The 21647-nt window shown below is 42.6% G+C and overlaps 1 protein-coding gene across 1 annotated transcript; it reads left to right on the top strand.

Annotated features, from left to right (window-relative positions):
- The first annotated feature begins 232 nt into the window (after window positions 1-232).
- Window positions 233-697, top strand: LOC116139129. Its single transcript, XM_031424799.1, has one exon. The coding sequence runs from the start codon at window positions 233-235 to the stop codon at window positions 695-697; it is 465 nt and encodes a 154-aa protein (XP_031280659.1).
- Window positions 698-21647: the final 20950 nt, after the last annotated feature.

The raw sequence follows: 21647 nt of genomic DNA, 5'->3' as shown, positions 1-21647 counted from the left end.
AGATGAAATGAATCGGGCAAGTCATGCCAGGTACGACCTAAGGCGGAATGAAAGGAAGCCAGAGTTCAGGCCGATTGAACCTCATTACCAAGCCCCTCAACATAACCAGAACAAAATCAGAAAACTGTATGACTGCCAGCCACTTAGAACCAACAACAGACCAACAGGACCGATCCGATACAAAATTCCCGAATACAACCTCAACGTCTAACCAACCCAAGTGGTGGCAATCATGAAAGGAATGGGATCTAGTGTTAAATGGCCAAGAAAGCTTAATGTCGAAGCAAGGAGAGACACAACCAAGTGGTGCAAGTTCCACGACTACCATGGACATAACACCCTGGACTGCATTGCTCTACAGTTGGAGGTCGCTGTGCTATTGAAGAGGGGATATCTCCGAGATCTGTTGACAGATAAAGGGAAGAGTACCATCAGCCAGAAAAGCACGAAAGAAACATCTCCACCTCCGCGGGAACCAACGCTAAAAGGATTCTACAATATCATCTTAGGAGGGTCAAAGATCAGTGGTGTCAGCTACTCCTCAGCCAAGCGCTACGCCAGAGCCAACAACAACCATGAAATCCAGTATGTACACCCGCCTCTACGGCCACACTCCCATCATGTAATTCAATTTGAAGATGACGAGCCAGTCACCTTGGCTGCCCCTCATCATGATGCCCTAGTCGTCTCCCTCTAGATAGCCAACATCTTGGTCAAGAGACCGTTTTTCTAGTGGTTGGGTTCATGGGGGATCCTCAACAAACATCCTTTTCCTTAAAGTGATGAAGTCTATAGGTTTGGAAGAAGCCAACATCAACAGGCGGTCGACTCTATTGGTTGGGTTCAGTTCTGAGCAGAAATACACAATCGGAGAGATCATCCTTCCTATCTACGCCAACAGAGTAAACAAATAAACTGTTTTTCTAGTGATCGATTGTACATCACCATACAACGTTATCTTGGGCTGACCTTGGATCCATGACATACGAGCGGTCCTTCCACTTTCCACCAAACGATCAAGTTTCCCACCAAATAGGGAGTACGAGAAATCAAGGGCGACCCAAAAACTTCCAAAGATTGTTACAAGAACTCCTTCAAGAGCAAGGGTAACGCTTCATAGCAATTACAGTCCCATCCAACCCCTCCAACCAACCCGGAACAACCATCTATGGAAGAGTTGGATAAAGTGCAGATACATCCTGATGACCCCGAAAGAAAGACATGCATAGGTTCCCGCCTTAGGCCTGAGACAAGAAAGAAGCTGATAGAATTTTTCGGACAGAACCAAGACTACTTCGCTTGGTCCCACGCTGACATGACAGGAGTCAGCCTAGAGGCAATGGTCCATGGCGTGCTGTCGCAGGCACCCAGAATTAAAACCTAAAAATACACGTAGTAGTGTAAGTCAGGGTCGATCCCACGAAGAGTGTCTAGCTTAATTTGCTGTTATGTGAACAAGGCTGGGGGGTTCTGTGTAAAACAGGAAACGTTCTTAGCAAAAACCAAAAACAAAAACAGTTCAATTCGAAATCAATTAATATAACGAAACTTGGTCTCCGTCAACATCCACCATCGGAGTCTCACAACTGATCATTGATGCAAAAATAATCAATTCATACATTGAATATTCACCGTTGGAACTATTTTCCTATCTCTCCTTAATTTTAATTAATTAGGAAACAAGCGCTCTTAATTAATCTTACCACTAAACAACCCTAGACAAGCGCTCAAGATTTAATCTAGTGGCAGCCTTAAGAATTAGAGAGATCGATGAAGCTAAACAACACAAACACAAGCGGTTGTATTTAATTTAGTTGAATGTTCTTCGTAAGGTTATTAATTCCTGACGCAGCAAATTACTAACCCTAATTGCTTCACAAGTTGGAGGGATCAAACAATTACGGATTTGATATCAAACTTAGCGGTAGATTTCAACAAATAATACACTAGTAGGCCTCCTAGTAATTAAATGCATCAATCATGAAAATATGCACAGAATAACATTCAATACTCAAACACGAAAATTGAACACTAAAATAACATAGATTAGATCTCACAGTTGGTTGATTCCGAGGTCTCCGTTTCCGACGACCAAGTTACAAAAGTTTTTTAGCCGCTCATGGCCATCAACCAAAACTCAAAAAGAAAGAAAAATTCCAGAGAAGAGAAGAGAGAGGCGTGGTCCCTCCAAACCTAATCTGATCTCCCTTTTCAAAAATCTAATTCAAGTGTTTGAATTCAACTCAATCTCCTAAAATATTCTAATATCCTAAAATCAATTATCCTAATCTGATTCTAATTAATTGAAAATACAATAAAATCTTAAAAATAAAAACAGGAAAGTGATGTGTCCAGCTGTAACTCGTGTGCCACATGTCTTCAAATCTTCCAATAATAAACTGCCCCTTGGACGTGCATTACAAGGCAGAATGTTCCAGAACATCGGCAGTGCAGATGCGTCAACTTCAAGCCCAATTACAACCTTGATGCAGCAAGTATCTCTCCAAACTCAAAACATAAAAGTTGTAGATATATTTCTTAGCGTTCTACAGAATTTTGAATCATCTCAATCGGAGCTCAGATGAGAGAGTTATGTCCAAAATACGAAACAATGTCAAAACTGTCCGAATTCACTTAATTAGTTCCGTTTTGCAATTAACGCTCCCATTTGCTTCCTAAGTCAAAATAGAATAAAAATCAGTACATTTTAGGCAGCAAATAGGTATAAAAGACTAGACATTAAGGGGGGTAAATATGACATTTTGCATTCTCATCAGTCCACCACCTTAAAGTAGATCCAGATCACCAACCAGTAAAGCAGAGGAGAAGGAAATTTGCACCAGAGCGCAACTGAATCGTCAATGAAGAGGTTGAAAAGTTACTGAGTAATGGTATGATCAGAGAAGTACATTACCCTGAATGGCTAGCAAACATTGTGGTCGTAAAGAAAAAGAACGGCAAGTGGAGGGTTTGTATTGACTTCACTGACTTAAACAAAGCATACCCTAAAGACTCCTTCCCGCTCCCACATATCGACATGATGGTCGATGCGACCACAGGCCACGAGCTCCTTAGTTTCATGGACTCCTTCTCAGGGTACAACCAAATCTTGATGCACTTGGATGACTAAGAGAAGACAACTTTCATCACAGAGAGAGGAACCTACTGCTATAAAGTGATGCCATTCGGTCTTAAGAACGTCGGGGCTACCTACCAGCGGCTAGTCAACAAAATGTTTACTGAGCACCTCGGAGACACCATGGAAGTTTACATCGACGACATACTCATCAAGTCCTTGATGGACGAATAGCACCTTGATCATCTCAGCCAGACGTTTACCGTCCTCAGAAAGTATAACATGAAGTTGAATCTAGCCAAATGCTCATTCGGTGTCTCATTAGGTAAATTCTTGGGCTACATGGTAACTCAACGAGGGATAGAAGCCAACCCCAACCAGATCAGAGCAATCCTCGGTATACCATCTCCAGCTTGCATTAAAGATGTCCAGTGCCTAGCAGGACGAGTTGTCGCCTTGAGCTGCTTCATCTCTAGGTCTGCTGACAAGTGCCACCTCTTCTTCCATGCCCTCAAGAAGTCTAAGAAGTTCGAGTGGACCCCCTCCTGCGAGGAAGCCCTGCAGCAACTGAAAAGGTACCTGACCTCCCCTCTGCTCCTTTCCAAGCCTGTGGACGGAGAGAAGCTTTACACTTATCTAGCAATGTCAGAGATGGCAATTTTAGCGGTGTTGGTCCGGGAAGAGGATGCGAAGTAGCTACTGGTCTACTATGTAAGCAAGTCACTCTTTGACGTAGAAACATAGTATAGTCAGCTGGAGAAACTAGCCCTCGCCCTCATCCATGCATCTAGGAAGCTCAGGCCGTATTTTTAGGGCCACTCCATAGTCGTACTGACCTCATTCCCACTCAAAAAGGTACTGCACAAACCAGAGCTATCAGGCCGACTCACGTAGTGGACAGTAGAGCTTAGTGAGTTTGACATATCGTACCAGTCTCGTACTGCCATCAAGTCCCAAGCGTTGGCAAACTTCATCGCTGATTTCACCCTGAGCACAACCACCCAAGCAGAACGAGAGTTATTATGCATGAATAGTGGGTCACCCTCCAAGTGGACTCTCTCAGTGGATGTCTCAAGCAACGTGAATGGAAGCGGGCTCGGGCTTGTGCTGACTACACCAAAGGGAGACGTCATCCAGCGAGTAATATGATGTAGGTTCAAGTGCACGAACAATGAAGCCGAGTATGAGGCTCTCATCGCTGGACTCTCCCTAGCCAAAGAAATTGGAGTAAGGAAGCTAGAGGTGAAGTCCGGCTCCCAGCTCGTGGTCAATCAGCTACAACGCACATACCAAACATGCAACTCGAAGATGACAGCCTACTTGAACCTGGTCAAAGAGCTGCGGACTCAATTTGAAGAATTCTTCATCTCACAAGTCCCAAGAGCGGAAAACTGTCATGTCGACGCCTTGGCTAACCTCGGCTCGGCCCTTCAATGCTCTTCCCAGTCATCCATCCCCCTATTATTTTTACAATGGCCAGCCAACTGGAAGGAGCAGCCAGCAAACAAGTCGCCCAAAGAAGCAGTGGACATCAAACTGGCTGACTGTTGGATGACCCTGATATTGAAGTACTTGGAACACAACAAGCTCCCGGCTGACAAAAACAAAGCACGCCGCCTACGAGCAACAGTCGCCAGGTTCACCATATATGAAGGCCAGCTCCTTAGGAAGTCATTCTCCAGTCTCTACCTCAAGTGCACAGACCCGAAGGAAGCCAAGCGAGTTCTAGCCGAGCTCCATGAAGGCGAGTGTGGAAACCATGCAGGAGGACGCAGCCTAGCACACCGAGTGATCACCGTTGGATACTATTGGCCAACCATACGAACTGATTCGATGGCTTATGTAAAGAAATGCGACAGTTGTCAGTGGTTCGCCCATGTCTCACACCTCCCAACTGAGCGACTCCATTCCATTCTAACTCCTTGGCCTTTCATGAAGTGGGGAATGGATATAGTGGGAAAGCTACCAACCGCACCCAGGCAATGAGTCTTCCTATTGGTTGTGATAGATTACTTCACTAAATGGATCGAAGCCGAAGCTTTCGTACAAGTCAGAGACTGAGAAGTTAAAGCTTTTATCTGGAAACATATCATATGCAGGTTCGGGATACCGATAGAGATCGTCACCGACAACGGATCCCAATTCATAAGTTTAGGCTTCAGGGATTTCTATGACATGTGGGGGATCAAGCTAAACTTCTCTACCCCCTGCAACCCCCAGTCTAACGGCCAGGCCGAGTGATCAAATAACACCATCATGCAGACATTGAAGAAACGACTAAAGAAAGCAAAGGGTGCATGGGCAGATGAGTGACCCGGAGTCATCTGGTCCTACTGAACTACCGCTCACTCATCCATGGGCAAGACTCCCTTCTCCTTGACATACGAATCTAAAGTAGTTATCCCGACCGAAGTATCAATTCCTTCCTCCAACCTACAGTGGACAGACAAGGAAATAAACAACTAGAACCTGTGCCAGAACTTGGACACCGGCAATGAACTATTCGAGCAGGCGAGTATCCGTAACGCTGTTTACCAGCAGCAGGCCGGCCAACACTACAACCGCAATGTCAAGATCAGAACTTTCAAAACTGGCGACTAGGTCCTTCGCAAGGTCTTCCAAAACACTAAGGAGATCAACTCTGGCAAACTCGGCCCCACATGGGAAGACCCCTACAAGATCACCAAAGAAGCGGGGAAAGGTGCCTATCGACTCCAAACTCCTAAAGGCAAAGACATTAGTAATAGTTGGAATGCGGCCCACCTTAAGCGTTACTACTTTTAGGTGAATTCATCTACATGTTCATTTTTTCTTTTTGTTTTTATTTAAAAGGGATGAGTGGGCCTATCCACCTTCTCATAGACAGTTGGCCTTATGGCCTAAATGAATGAAGTATTATTCAGAAATTCACATATTTAGATCAACCCTGCTCGATCCACGAAAATTTTACACCTTCAGACTGACCCTTCTCGGTTCACGGATATTTTATACCTTCGGATCGACCCTGCTCAATCCACAAAAATTTTACACCTTCAGACTGACCCTGCTCGGTTCACAGATATTTTACACCTTCGGATCGACCCTGCTCGATCCACAGAAATTTCACACCTTCGGACTAACCCTGTCGGTTCATGGATATTTTACACCTTCGGATTGACCCTACTCGATTCACGAAAATTTTATACCTTCGGACCGACCCTGCTCAGTTAACAGATATTTTACACCTTCGGATCGACCTTACTCGATCTACGAAAATTATACACCTTCGGACTGACCCTGCTTGTTCACGAATATTTTATACCTTCGGATCGACCCTACTCGATCAACGAAAATTATACACCTTTGGACCGACCCTGCTCGGTTCACTAATATTTTATACTTTCGGATTGACCCTGCTCGATCCACGAAAATTTTACACCCTCGGACTGACCCTGCTCGGTTCACGGATATTTACACCTTCAGATCGGCCCTACCTAGTTCATGAAGCTATACAATCAGTCGGCCAGACCGAATGAAGGGTTCTCACACCCTAAAATCGATAAGTCATCAACCCAACCCAACAAATAGTCTACATGACTCAGCAACTGGGCCGCACCAAGATTACGACACAGGTATGAGATTCAACCTCTAAGGCATCTGCAAGCAAAGAAATAATCGACAACTCACTCACCTATCAAGAAAACATAAAAAATAGAACAACAAACATAACATATAAACAGCCTCAAACGGCTCAGTTCAAAGTACAATGAAGGCACACATGCCAAGAAAGGGCATCATAGGCCCCAAAATACATTAGCAGAATAGAAACAAAGCTAAGTTTCATCAGTACGAGCCGTCTCTCCCATATCCTACTCAGTTGCCCTAACTTCAACACCAGCGTCCATCCTTACAACCTGGTCGCTCACATCCTGAGTGGTCGATTGCCTAGCTGGCTAGCAAAGATGAGCACCTGCTCATCAACCCGCTCCTCCGTATGCCCAGCTCCCTCCTCCAACATCTCTTGCATGAGCTGGATGTCTTTATTCAGATTCTAGTGAGAAGTGTTCCCGGCTTTGTACTTAAGCATGAGCTCTCCCTTGGCCCTAATAATAGCATCATCGGCAATGCTAAGGCACTGATCTTTGAGCGACTCGATCTCTACATTCTTCTCGGCTAGTTTTGCCTTTAGTCGCTCCAACTCATCCTCGACTTGCTTCAGACGCTGCTGACTCTCTTGCTTAGCCTTTTGGGCTTCCGCCTCCCTCTGGCGCAAACTAGTGTTCGCCTTGGATACATCCTGTATCCTCTTCTCCTGCGCCACGACGGACTTCCTCAGATGCAGACTGCTCGTGAATGCCTGCACAATAGAACTATTTCATCAATATACAACCACGATGAACACAGTAAAGTAAACACTCCTGTTCCACTTGAAAAGTGCGGGATACTGCCCAATTAGCAGCCACGACTGTGTCCATCTGGTTCAGACAGGTCTCGTCCGCTAGGAACAGGAAGAAGTCAGCCAGTTTGCTCATAGAAGCCGCATCAGAATAGGCCGACGCAGAAGCTGGAATCCTGAAGGTGATCATCTTAGTCTCTTCATCCAAGGACGCTTTCAGAGATGACCTGACTCCGGTTGCCGGTTGACGGCTAGGTGGCATTGCCACCACATCCTCCACTCTCTTATCCTCCCTGGCCGAGGATTCCTTTTTTCTTTTCTCCTGACGTTGGGTGATGGACTTGCTCGCACTGGGGACGGTTAGCTTCTTCATCAATCTCTGCAAGCGTAAACTCTCCAATGGTTAATGGGTTCAGCCTGGACTTACCATATGTGGTATGATTACAGTAGCGAGTTAGAAGCGCATCCCAAGTCTGCTTCAATGATAGGAAGGGAATACCTCATCGAACCGCTTCGACTCCTGCCCACATATGGCTAGACCTGAGGTTGGATTCACTCAATACTACTCGTCAATCACTCTGCGCCTTGGGAAAGGTAGTACCTTGTGGGTTTGCACATCCAAGCCGTCTCCGCTTTGCCCAGCCTGATTGAACTCAAGATCTACAAAGAAGAAACAAAATGAGGTTTAGTAATCAAAGTACAAAAGAAGACAAGGTTTCTCACCAGTGGCCCGCCAAGTGCTAGGAATATCACCCTAGCCTCTCTCCCCAAAGACCGCCTCACCCCTCACAAAGAAGTATCGGTCCTTCTAGTTCTTGTCACTTGATCGGAGGTCGGTCACCAGGTGAGACCGATCATGCCCGAGGTTGATCAGATATTGACCCTTCTCCTTGTCATTTTCCTTTAGAAAATACGAGTACAACAGCTTGTGCAGCCCAAACATCACCTAGTTCTGCACACAAAGGTCTTCTAGAGACATAAGCAACCTCTAACCGTTCGGCATGATCTATGACGGGGCAATCATGAAGTGGTTCAGCACCTCCTAAACGAGGCGAGGAATAGGCAACCTCAACCAGTCGTGAAACCACTTCTCATAAACACTCACCCAACCTTTTGCCTCCTAATCAACCCGCTCGTAAGACCATGGCGTCCGGACCTTAACTAAACCTGGAATGTGATACATGGTTTGGATGCGCCACATATCGCTATCCTTAAGCACGAGCGGATAATCCATAGTCAAGATCTCACTACCTTATTGGCTCGACTCCTCCTCAGAGCTACTACTAGACGAGGATGGACTACTAGCTCCTTCGGAGTCTTCCCCACTTTCGCCATGCCTGCCCGAACCACGTGGGTCAGCAGCACTCGTTGCTAGGGTAGCTACACTAACACTGGTCGGTACACCTATCGGAACGCCCCCCTCGGGCATCATCACTATGGTAGGAGCATGTTCGTACTCGTTGCCAACATCAGCCCCGGCCCCACTCGAGCTACCCGATTGTGAATCTGACATGGTCAACCTATTCGCCCTACTAGACCGACCGAACCGATCCTACAATACAAACTACACTTGTAAATGTCGGATTACCACACGCCCTTCAACACTGGCCGACGTATCCCCATTAACGTAACTTACCTCGACATTCACAACCTAGGTTAGAATCCAGATCGATCCTCGTAATTGACCGACCTGGTCCCAGATTCGGCTCTAACTGGCACACGCTCGCCCCAACCGACCGACTCCAATTCAAAGCCCCACTGTCCGTAGTTTCTCACCCTAAACTATTGACTACTCTGGACAATTTGATAGCCTTGTATTCACTCGCTCTTCCTAGTCGACCGAGAACCTACAATTGCCCAACCACTCGTTTAGTACGACTGGGCGACCTGCCTCTCCTACCTTTTTCAACTATTTGAAATCTAAGCCCTATCCACTCGACTTAGTCGAGCAAACCCAAAGACCCAAAGAAAACTCCAAAATCTAGCCACCCAAACTACTTTTCGTCTTCCTTTGTTTTCCAAAAACCCAAAGAAAACTCCAAAATCTAGCCACCTTCGCTTGAATCACTCCCAAATTTTCCAGTAAAACCAAATTAAGCTACAAACTCGCTCTACCGGAAACTCAAATCACCCTAAATCTGACCAAATCCTAGTCGATCTACACCAAAACAAAAGAAAAGAACCTTCCCATTTGCCTCCCAAATCTGCATTAAACTACCCTAAAAACTTCCCAAAACACCACTCAACCTCCCCAAAAAATAATGCACAAACACGAAAAAAACATAAGAAGCAAAAGAGGAGAAATCTTTACCGTGAAAATGGCCCAATCTCGGAATCTCCTTCGAAGTAGTGACGAAAACCCAAGTTTCAGAGAAAAAGAAAAATGCGAAGAGAAGAAAAATGGCTAGTTGAAATGAACAGTCGCGAGCCAGGCGTTTTATCAGCAAAAGCTGTCAGGTGATACATGTCACCACAAAAATGGGCATCGAAAGCCGCGAGTTTTCATTTTCCCGCCCAAGTTTAGAGGGCTTCCCAACCGTACACGTGTCAAAAGATATTCAAGCCAGCTGCACTCAATCACCATGGCGCAACCATTCGTTCGGGTTACCCTACCGCAGGGGATTGGCATCACCGTACCCAGCCATCTAGCCTGGGTTACCCAGGATCACACCAAACACCTCAGCTAAGCATAAGCTTTGCCACTCGGTCATCTCAATCGAATGACCGACTACGCTAAACGGATGGCTCAAACTTGATCAATCCCAAAAGCATCGTAACTAAGTAGGTGCTAACGCAACGGACTCTACTGGCAGCACCAGTTGAGCACACATGAGAGAACTCTACCCATTCGGCCAGGCAGACCTAACGAATGGACCTTCAACATACCAATATTCATTTATGTATCCAGTCGGACACCCCAAGCCAGTACGTGTGTTCTCAATTGTTCGCCCATTCGACCCTAAACACCGATCAACAGAATCCCTTTGGATTGATCCAATGCCTCGGCTCGGATAAGGGCACCGAGCATGACCATGAGTCGCTCCTATCCGCTCGAACAATCGTACTAAAGAACATACCCAACTACGGGCACAGCCATGCGGCTAATCAGCCGACCATGAAGGCCGACCGAATACTTAGGCAACACCTACTCTCTAAGTCAAGCACTCCTAGACTCAGAGAGTGGGGGGCAAACTGTTAGGGCCAAAAATTATCCTCGGCCCAAATAGGAAGACACTTCTGACAAAGCAGAAAACCTAGGCCAAGTCTTGATGCAGCCCGAGCTAGGATTCCCCAGATATGGCCCATGCGATACAAAGCACAGTCGGCCCAAACCATCTGGACCCAGGCTTCCCAAGCCCAAATACACTCCCTGGATCTATGAACGAATTCAGAGCCTACGACCACCTACGGATCACATTCCTATTCGAACACTAGTAAAGTAGTCCACTACCACCCCAACTTCTCCAAGGTTTGTGTCAGAGTCATACTTGGATTCCCTTTCACGCCAGGATAAGGGGATCAAAGGATATATCCCTAGAGGAAACGGATTGCTACGAGAACTCCCAATCCCACCAGGATTGGGAGACCAGACAATCACTATTTAAATAGAGGCCAGCCCTCTCACAAGGCAGATGACACTACACTTATAGAACCTGGAGTTCCAACTTGAGAACTTCACATCACTGCCGTAGTCACAGTCCCCGACCAGACTTCTGGTAACCTCTCTACTCCCTAGCCCTCACTAAATCAACCTTTCAGCCTTGCTGACTTGAGCATCGGAGTGCCTATGGCACACCACCCCGGTGTTTTCCATCGCTTCACGTTTGTTTCTCCACCTCAACCTCACGAGCAGTAACTTCTTCCGTACAAGTAGATTTTTACATCTACACAAGTCTCTTTAGTTGTGTGTTCTACAGATACCCTTCCATGGAATATCAAGAAAACGTGACCATTTTGTATCATTTCTTGAGAGCGTGACTTGAGAAACAAGCCGAAGTCTTCTTGAAATTGAACTAAATATGCTTCTTTTACAGCGGAAGGGCTTGTGTCAGATATGTAGATCTCCCTTATTTAATGGCAAACCTTCTTTGTCTGTAAGTCCTGGTGCCAATTTCTACTTCTGGGTTGACATGATCAATTCAAAGTCACTTAAAGGAAAGAGCGTGTTCTAACTTCCAATGCATAGAAATGGAACTAAAAAAGTCTTTACTTAGAAAATTAACTTTCAAAGATCTAACGCCATGTATTAATTAAAAAACTCAATGGTTGATATTTCGATTTGACAATTTTAATTATTCTACTTACGCTTAAAATACTTTTTATTTCCGAAATTTCTTTTAAGCTAAAAAAATTCCTCTTTTTTCTGTATTAATTTTAATTGTCTGTATCATTTCTCTTCAACTGCTAGATTAGAATTTCATATTCTATTAAACTAAAGTTTGAAACGGACTAAAATTACTCTCTTCCATTTTTTCTATTTATTCCTATCAGTTTTTCTCAATTAACTTATTAAGTTACTAACGGAAGCAATTTCTTTTTACAGTTTGAAAAAGGCTATAACTATAATTCAGTAAGGTAAGATTATTTAGTTGATATATTTTCCTTTAAATTTTATTATAAGGATACGTTGTTATTGAAAAAAAAATGAGGGAAAAGAAGTTGTTTTGATCTCAAAATTTCAAGTCATTTGATTTAAAAAAGAAAAAATGAGAAGCTTTGATATCCATGGTTAGGACTAGGGGTGGAAAATCCGGTTAACCAAACCGGTGAAACTTGAACCAAACCGGTTTTGGGTTTAAAAAATTAATTGAACCGAAACCGATCCGGTTTCGGTTAAAAACCGATTATGAACCGAACCAAAAATTCGGTTTGCTTAACCGGTTAATTAGGATTAACATTGGGCTGCATTTTTTTTTGGCCCAATTATGAATTATGGGCTACATTTTTCGACCCAATTTGGTTTTCTCTTTTTATTTGTTTTCTCTTTTTAACTGCTAATGCCCAAAAACAAGAAGAATTGCTGTTTCTTTTTGCTAAATATTGTACTGATCAAGTAATTTTTCTATTGTTTAATCTTGTTTTGCAATTTCCTTTTTGTTCTGTTTGCTACACAAATTTGATATTAGCACTGAGAATTTCTATATCTACATATTCTATTGGGAGGTTTTGCATTTGTAGATGAAGAAACGAAAGCTTAAAAGCAGAGCAGAAGAGAATGGAATTGAAGCAGAAAAAGCCTGATGGTCCCAATACAGATATTTTCCATGCATCATTTAGGTCTATCTGTGGCAGATGAGATTAGAGGTGTTGTGTTTGCTGCACGAAATTTGATATACAAAATATGTTGATGCTTCAATGTCAAAACCCAGCCATCACCATCAGTACATATACAAATTAAAACTAAAATCTTCAATGTCAAAACCCAGATCTAAAACCCGTCGGAAACAGATGACGATGGCGACTGAGACAACGGCGACTATAGTTGAGCGACGATGAAATTTCTTACATCTTCACAAATCAAATAAACTTGAATATTAAAGAAAAAGACGAAAGAGAAAGAGAAAAATGGAAGAGAAGAAAAGGAAGAGAAGATAAGATAAGATGGAAAAGAAAAATAATATCATAAAACTGAAGGAGAAGAGATGGAGGAGAAGACGAAAAAAAGGTGAAAAGTGAAAAGAAGAAATGGAGAAGAAGAAGATGAAGATGAAAGAGAAAGGGAAGGAGAAGATGATGATGAAAAAGGAAGATGAAAGAGAAAGTGTCAGACAAAGATGAAAGAGAAAAGTGCAAGAGAAGATTGAAAATGATGGAAAAGATAGATGAAAGAGAAAAGTGGCGGTGGGCTGAAGTTTAATTATAATAATATGTAAAGTTTTTATTTATTTAATTTTTGAAACTGGTTTTAGAGTTCGGTTTCGGTTAACCAGTTTTAAAAAACTTGTAAACCGAACCGATTAATCGGTTTATGAATTTTTTAAACCAAAAACCGAACCAGATTTTAGAAAAACTAAATTTTCGGTTCGGTTTTCAGTCCCTTTTTTCCACCCCTAGTTAGGACTATAAATCGAATTTATATATATAGCAATTCTTTGCAATTTGTACAAAAAAAAAAAAAAAAGCGAAAATTTTGTATCAAAACAGAGAAAACGAATTAAAAAATGATTGGAAAATGAATTAAGAAGAATAATAATAACAAATGTATACCTTCAAATTGTCTGGATTTTCAATTAAAGATTTTTTAATGAACTTTATTATCTGTGTTTTATTTTGCATGAAATAGATTAAAGGAAGAATAGGGTGTTTTTAAGATTCGGGAACTATTTTCTTAAGCAAGTTATTTAGATCGAAAGAGATTAAGTAGAGGTGATACTAGAAGTAAATAATACGAATGTATAAGTTACAATTCGTTAAAATAAAACATCAATCATTGAGTTTTTAATTGACATATGACGTGAAATCCTTGAAAATCAAGGAAAAAAAAAAAAAAAAAAAAAAAAAAAAAGGATCCTTGTCCCTTGATTTTTCATACCTAATTATTTGAATCAATCAATACCATTTATATATAACCAATCACTTACTACAATAAATTGATCTTTGATTTTTAAGAGGATTGAAATACAGTGATAACCAAATCTTAGTAAGGATTCCAATATGGTTTAGGATTCTATAAATTTTTTAATATTCTTTGTTAGTTCAAATTCTATATAAAATTGCCTGGCCTTAATAATTTGTACCTAGCAATCATGATTTAGTTTCCTATTTCTCTTTTTTTTTTTTTTAATTATTATTGTTATTGATTAGTTCATTATTAATTTTTTTTAACGAAATTAGATGAAGAATAATAACTATTATTTGTAGACGTCAAAATCTATGGTTACAGAAGGAAGGACAACTCTTGTGAGGTTGAGGCCACTAGTGATCTGCTGCGCTTGCATACACACAAAGGAACCAACGTGAACTGAACGGTAAACACGGTTGTGGTGTTTGCCATAGACACTTTGATGCTCAAGTCAACGAGGATAATGAAGGCTTTTTAATAAGGGTTAAGGGAAAGAAAGGTTACCAATAACGTAGCAGGGAACTAAGACCACGGAAAAGTGTAGCTCTCGAGAGTGAGAACTATGGGGTTAAAAGGTGTAATGTTGAATGAATAAATAGTGGGATGACCCCTGTTTATATAGTAGCTGTGGGATGTTCGTATCCCAGCAGGATTCAGAATCCATATAGGAGGAGATCTAGTGAATAAGGAAAACCTTGATTCATGTGCCTCATTAGCAACAAAAGTCCTAATTCATCCAAGACACGGAATCTTGGATGGATCAGGATAGAACCAAAGAGGAAGAATCCTACTTACCTTGTTTTGGAGGCCTGTCGTTTGGTGGGTTATTGATGAAGCCCATTCTGGGAAGATGTTGGACATGGGCCAAGTCACTAAATTTGGCACTGGCCCAACTAGCGTTGGACTATGTCCTTGGGTCATTGTAATAGAAGATGCAGGTCTGGGCATGATAGAGGCCCCCAAGTGATTTTGATCCCTACAGTTAGCCCCACACTCTCCAAGATAAAAAGTATTTAGCTTGGAGAGTAGTTTGTCTAGTAGGAGATTAATCATGCTGATAGGTGGTCTGCTTGGGCAAGCGAGTGCCCTCTTGATTGAGTAGATGTGCGGCACCTTGGTGAGACGTGAAATGTCTCCACTGGTCGAAAACCTCATGCTCTTGCGCAATTGACTCCATTTGGCTGATTAAGTCAAATGTTAGGATATGAGGCGCGGTTCCGACAGTTATGTTCACTTGATTGACTGAGCTAAGTGATAAGGTACGAGATACGTCCCTGAGTAGAATTCGGTCAGTTGGTAAGACCAAACGCGTATATAGTCAGAGCATAAGATACTTTAATACTGAGATATGGTTAGCTCGTTTGGACGAGCGGAGTCTTGCTTGAGTGATTTGGTAGTGCTTTGGTAGCAGGACGTCTGTACTATAGGGTTTCATCAAGTTTGAGTAGGAGAATCAAGATCGTGGACCTCGGAGTGACTCTACCACGTGACACATGTACGATAGAGATCAGCTTCTTATTTTTTGAGTAGGAATGCAAAAGGTCACACCCAATCGCCAAGCGCCACTTGGTTCTTCTGACAGCATAGGCGTGCAGAAAAAGGATAAATCCTTCAGACGCCTCTTTGTTTTTTCCATTTCGTTTTGGCATTTGAACTTTCTTAGCTTTTTCAAAAAATCCTTCACTGTGGCGGTGATTCAAACAAATTTTTCATCTGTTCACGGTAAAATCTCTATTCTTCTTCAAATCTGAGTTTGTTTTCCTTGTTTTTCTGTCCTTTGCATTCTTGGAGCATAATTTTGACGTGTTAGGATAGTTTTCAGAGAGATTTCGAGGGAGTTTAGAGCTTTTGTTTTTTCTCTAGTTTTTTTATTTTCCTTCTCAAGAAACCGAGTCTACTAGGTCTTAAGAGTGTATCAAAAAGTGTGGGATTTGGTAAGTTTTTTGTCAACATTTGGCAAATTTTTTATTTTTGGTGAAATTAGTGTTTTTCTATGTTTTCTATGATTTGCGGTTTTGTGGGCTTTCACGGAGTGCCAAAAGACAAAGTCGACTTACTTAGGGTATCCATTCAGCTCGTTTTGTTATCATTGTTTGAGCTGAGAGAAATGCTAGTTTGGGTGAAGTTCATTGAAGTCAGGTTACCATTAATCATCCTATCGGTCTGTAAGGTTGAGTCGAACATTGGGAGCTAGTTGAATCATCACCCGATGTTGCACTCCAAGTTGAGAGAGGAAAGTCTTATGGAGACGGACGTCAAGGATGAGTACGAGCGTTCTCCCACTATGGTCGTAATGCCAAAAGAGGGCAATGTCCTAATAGGTATCCCCAAAGGGGTGAACGTAGCCATCTTCAAGCTAGGTGATGCTACCGAATGAGTGGTAGTAGTTCAAAGGGGCAAGAGATGAGTGGGGAAGAGACAAAGGATGAATCAAAAGGCTCCGAGAGTGATGCATCGATAGCGGTGGCTTAGTAGAGGAGCCTAGCCGAACAGGTAGTGGGATCCTAGGCATCGACTATCCATCTTTGCTTAAGGAGAATGATTAGTGGTGGATCCAGATGCAGTACTACATCCCTAATTCAGTGGAGATCAAGATCTCGAATAGTTACAAACAGGTCGATTGGGAAGCTAAAGGATGGATGAGTGTATATGGGATATGGTTTTATGATGCACTGCACCTCCCTATATCTCAGCTCATCTGGGAAGTATTGAATCACTTTATGATCGGGCCAACACAGATCGTGTCGAACTCTTGGAGGCTGCTATTGTGCTTGGAGGTGTTATGCATCCAAAACTAAGTCATGTTCAGTCTGCGTGAGTTCCTATAATCCTATTACCTGAAGGACCATGACCGAGAGAAGGGTAGATACTCAATCACCCTTAGGCACGACTGAAGCCACTTGGTGACAAACTTGAGGTCGAGTGACAAGAACTGGAAGGAGTAGTCTTTTTCATGAAAGGCAAGCTTATATTCGACAAAAGAGGTTGGGGGAGATGCCGTACACATGGATAGCTATAAGTGAGAGACTGATTCTTGCTTATGCTTTTGATTACTAAGTTTTATTCTTCCTTCCTATTGCAGATCCTGACTTCAATCGAGCTAGACAGAACAGAGATGGTCTTGACATGATGACGAGAAAAGTCATTTCCATCCCAAAGGAAAAGAGATTAAAGGGTGATCCTAAACTCGTCCAACCTAAGGACGAGCCATCTGTGGGCTAACATAGAGGCTGTTCAAAGAGGCAGCTGTGGTACGTGCATTCATTTGCTACTGTAATCAGATTTTATTTGGTCACTTGTTTTTTCATCCACTTATACTTGAGGAGTTTACCATTGCAGAGAAGCTGATGAGGAATCTGAAGTTAGATATCTTGGATGCAAGTGATATGGCAGCGCAACGCAAGGCCAAGAGGAAAAGGCAGTCGGCCCTAAATAAGGCTCAGGTTAAACATACCGAGTCAACTTTAGTAGTCAGTCAGTCAGTCATTGGCTAGAGCCGAATCATCTAAGGAAGTTCTTTTTGACAAGGATGAAAAGATGATTATCACGCTTCCCAATATGGCCTCGGTTTACTCCGATACAGTTGGGATGAGTAACCTGGTTGAATCATTTCTGTTGCCCGCTGATAAGGCCCAACTGAACCAGATGGGGGCAACTACTGTGACTGAGTGGGTAGTGACTCGGCAACCTCAGGTACCTTCCAATTTCTATTCCTTTTTCACTAGTTTATGAAACTAACTCTAAAGATTTTTTGCAGGTGTTGAGCGAGACACTTTATCTAAAGAAGGTCGTGGTAACTCAAGATGCACATATCCAAGAGTTAACCAAGTCCAACATCGATCTAAGAACCCAGGAGGCTTAAGCCTTGAAGAATGCAAAAGAGAGCCTAACCAAGTAGTGACATGCTCAGTTGGAGTCGGCCGACTTTAAGAAGGTGCTAGAGAAAGCTAAGAGTGCACTCTTCGATGTGAGGAAAGAACTAGCTGAGAAAGAGGAAGAGTCGGTCGCACTTTGGGAGCATTGCAAATCCATTGCAGACGATGCTATGATCAAAGGCCATGCCGAGCTGATGAAAGAATACAAGGTTGGGAAGACTTCGCATTGGGATCCTAATGGCGACATTGAGTTTTCGGAGGAGATAGAAGCTGAAGCAGTTAGTGTTAATGACTGAATGGAGGGTGGGCGAGTCAAGCCAAATTTGAAAGATCTTTTGTTGAAGATCAAGAGGAGGCTCTGGCAGGTTTGATTGAGTCTACAAAGGATGTAGTCGCTATTGGTGGGTCAGTTGACCAAGAAAAGGAAGTCAAGCCTACTAGGGATCAGTTGACCTGGGATGATCAGATGGGCCATGTTGACCCTTAGTTTTTGTGTATTTTCTAACTGTCTTAGATTTTTCAGGTGTTGGCACCTTCTTTATTTTGTTCATGTAACCCTCTACCAATTAGGCTTCGTACTTTTAATAGATTGGTTTTCGTTCATCCTTCCATTGAATATTCTGGTTTCTTTACGTCTATGCGGTTTCTTTACTTCTATGCATAGTTTGTATGAATGTTTTTGATTTTTTAGGAATCCGAGTGATTAGGCCAAGTGTCTGAATCCCTTAACATATGTGCCTAAGGATTGGGTCGACCTGGCCAACTGTAGTTGTAATTTGATGGAATTTAAATGTTTTGGGCTTCGGTCGATATGGTCGACTGTTTATTGGTTGAAGTTGAATAACCTTTGTTGATGCTGAGTATGCAAGGCTTGGTCAATATGACCGACTTATAATTGTAATTCGATGAGTCAAGCCTTGTAGTTGAGTCGGCGTGACCGACTTGCAGTTAAAAATCAATGTATTAGGCCTTGTGGTCAAGTCGATGTAAGCCAATTATAGTTGAAAAAACTGTAGATGCCAACTATTGAATCCCTTTTGGTGTGACCGACTGTTGATGTAATTTGGGCCTTGCGTCCGAGTCAATGTAAATCACTTGTAGCTGAAAGATTTGTAGATGCCGAGTACCAAGGCCCTATTGGTGTGACCAACTGTCGATGTAACTCGGGCCTCTCATCTGAGTCGAGGTAAATTCATTGGAGTTGAAATACTTTGTAGATGTTACATATTGAGGCCTTGTCGATGTAATCCAGGCCTTGTGATCGAGTCGATGTAAATCTGTTGGAGTTGAAAAAATTTGTAGATGTTATGTATTAAGGCCCTGCTGGTGTGACTAATTATTGATGTAATCAGGGCTTCATGACCGAGTCGATGTAAATACATTGGAGTTGAAAAAATTTGTAGATGTTACATATCGAGGCCTTCCCAATGTGACTGATTGTCAATGTAATCTGGGGCCCATGACAGAGTTGATGTAAATTCATTGAGTTGAAAAAATTTGTATGCTGAATAGTACTTTTATTGATATTGGCCAAAAGATTGATTGACTAGAGAGGATGTAGACATGCCCACTCACTCTTTTTTAAACAAACAAAACAAAAATGGAACATAAAAGCAAAATGCTGAAAGTAGTACCATTTGAGATGGATGACATTTTAGCTATTGCTGATTTCTTTACTCTTAAGAGTTTAGAGCCTATAGGCACCCTTGCCCACAGTTTTGCTTATCTTGCATAGGCCTTCCCAGTTGAGGTTGAGCTTCCCAATGTTGACTTCTCTGGTATTTTGAAAAACTTTTTGAAGTACCTAATCTTCTTCTTTGAAAGTTCTTATTCGGACATTTTGGTTGTAATGTTGAGTGACTCATTGCTGATAAATGGCATTCTTGATATGGGCCTGCTCGCTGAGTTTGTCAGTGATATCCAGGTTATGATAAAGACTCTAATTATTGGTTTGCTGATCCGTTTATTGGAGTCTGGTTGAAGGGATAGACACCTCGGTTGGGTTGACTACCTCGAAGTTGTATGCTATTAAAAAAAGGGTCTCTCTAGTGGATGAGTAGGCAGTAATTCAGTAGGACCATAGTCCTTTAGGTAGTTCATTTGCCTAGGTTCCCTTAGCTTTTTAGAGGTGTTTCTTGAGTGTCTAAATCATACTCTGCCTGCCCATTTGATTGAGGATTACGGGGTGTTGAAAAGCTTAGCTTGATATCCCACGTATCGCAGAAGTCCCTAAACTCTGAACTGATGAGCTGCGACCCATTATCAATAACCAACTCCTTTGGTATGCCAAACCTACATATCACATTATTCCAGATAAATCCATTCACTTCCCTGTCTCACACCTAGGTGAATGCCTCGGCTTCTATCCACTTGATGAAGTAGTTGGTGACCGCCAACATGTATTCTCATTGTCTCGGTGTGGTTGGGAGTTTATCGACTATGTCTATAACCCACTTCATACATGGTTAGGGAGTAAGGATGGAATTAAGTCTTTCAGGAGAGAGGTGCGAGACATTGGCGAACCTTTGGCAACTATCCCAACCCTTGATGTAGGCTATTGAATCAGCTCTCATGGTGGGCTAGTAATAACCGACTGTGATCACTCAGTGGCTGAGGCTACGTCTCCCAGTGTGGTTCCCACACTTGCCTTCGTGTATCTTGGCGAGGATATATTTGGCTTGTTCTGGAGTGATGCATTTGAGGTAGGGGTTGGAAAAGGACATTTTAGCAACTAACCTTCATAGATTGTGAATCTGGAAACCTTAGCTCTGAGTCGACGGGCTTCGATCTTGTTAAGGGGAAGTTCATCATTCAGTAAGTATTGGATGATTGGTGTCAGCCATGAGTCGACCGAGCTGATGTCTAACAATTTTGATATCTCTCTAGGGGTGTGAGTGTCTACTAGCTGGGGATCTTTCTAGTCTATTGGCCATTGTAGAAACAGAGGTGAGATGGTTGTTGAAGATGACCCTTGAAGAGTTGATCTAAGGCTGGCTAGGGTGTCTGCATGGGCATTCTTAATTCTTGGAACCTGTGAGATTGTAAATTCTTCAAAGGAAGATTGAAGTTCTTTCACTATGTTGAGGTATGTGTTCATCTTTGAATCCTGGGCTTGGTATGATCCTTGGAATTGATTAACCACTAATTGAGAGTCGAACTTGACCTCTAGTTTCTTCACTCTTATCTCTTTTGCCAAAGTGAGCTCAGCTATCAGCGCCTCATACTCAGCCTCATTGTTTGTGCACTTGAAGTCGTATCTGATGGTGCTTTGGATGATTTTCCTTTTAGTGTGATTAGCACGATGCCTAGACGATTCGAATTATTGGATTCGTCGACCAAGAGAGTCCACTTATGGGACCCGATATCCATCATACACAACAACTCTTTTTCTGCCTGGACCAATGTATTAGGTGTGAAGTCTGCTATGACGTCAGCCACTGCTTGAGACTTGACGACTATTCGGGGTCAGTAGGACATATCAAATTCACTCAACTTAACCATCCATTGGGTGGGTCTTCCTAACACCTTTGGTTTGTGGAGGATATTCTTCAATGGGAAAGTGGTGAGGACGACTATGGACTAGCATTGGAAGTATGGGCAAAGTTTTTTGGAGGCATGGCTAAGTGACAAGGCCAACTTTTCCAGCTGGTTGTATCGGGTCTCAACATCAAAGAGTGACTTACTCACATAATACATAAGTAGTTGCTCCCTCTTGTCCTTCCTCACTAGGACAGTTGAGGCCGCCATTTCTAAGATGGC

The sequence above is a fragment of the Pistacia vera genome, unplaced genomic scaffold, assembly GCF_008641045.1.
Source record: "Pistacia vera cultivar Batoury unplaced genomic scaffold, PisVer_v2 Contig347, whole genome shotgun sequence".
In the NCBI taxonomy this organism is placed as follows: Eukaryota; Viridiplantae; Streptophyta; class Magnoliopsida; order Sapindales; family Anacardiaceae; genus Pistacia; species Pistacia vera.
Note: the sequence above shows the minus strand (reverse complement) of the source record. Positions and strands in the feature narration are given on the sequence as shown.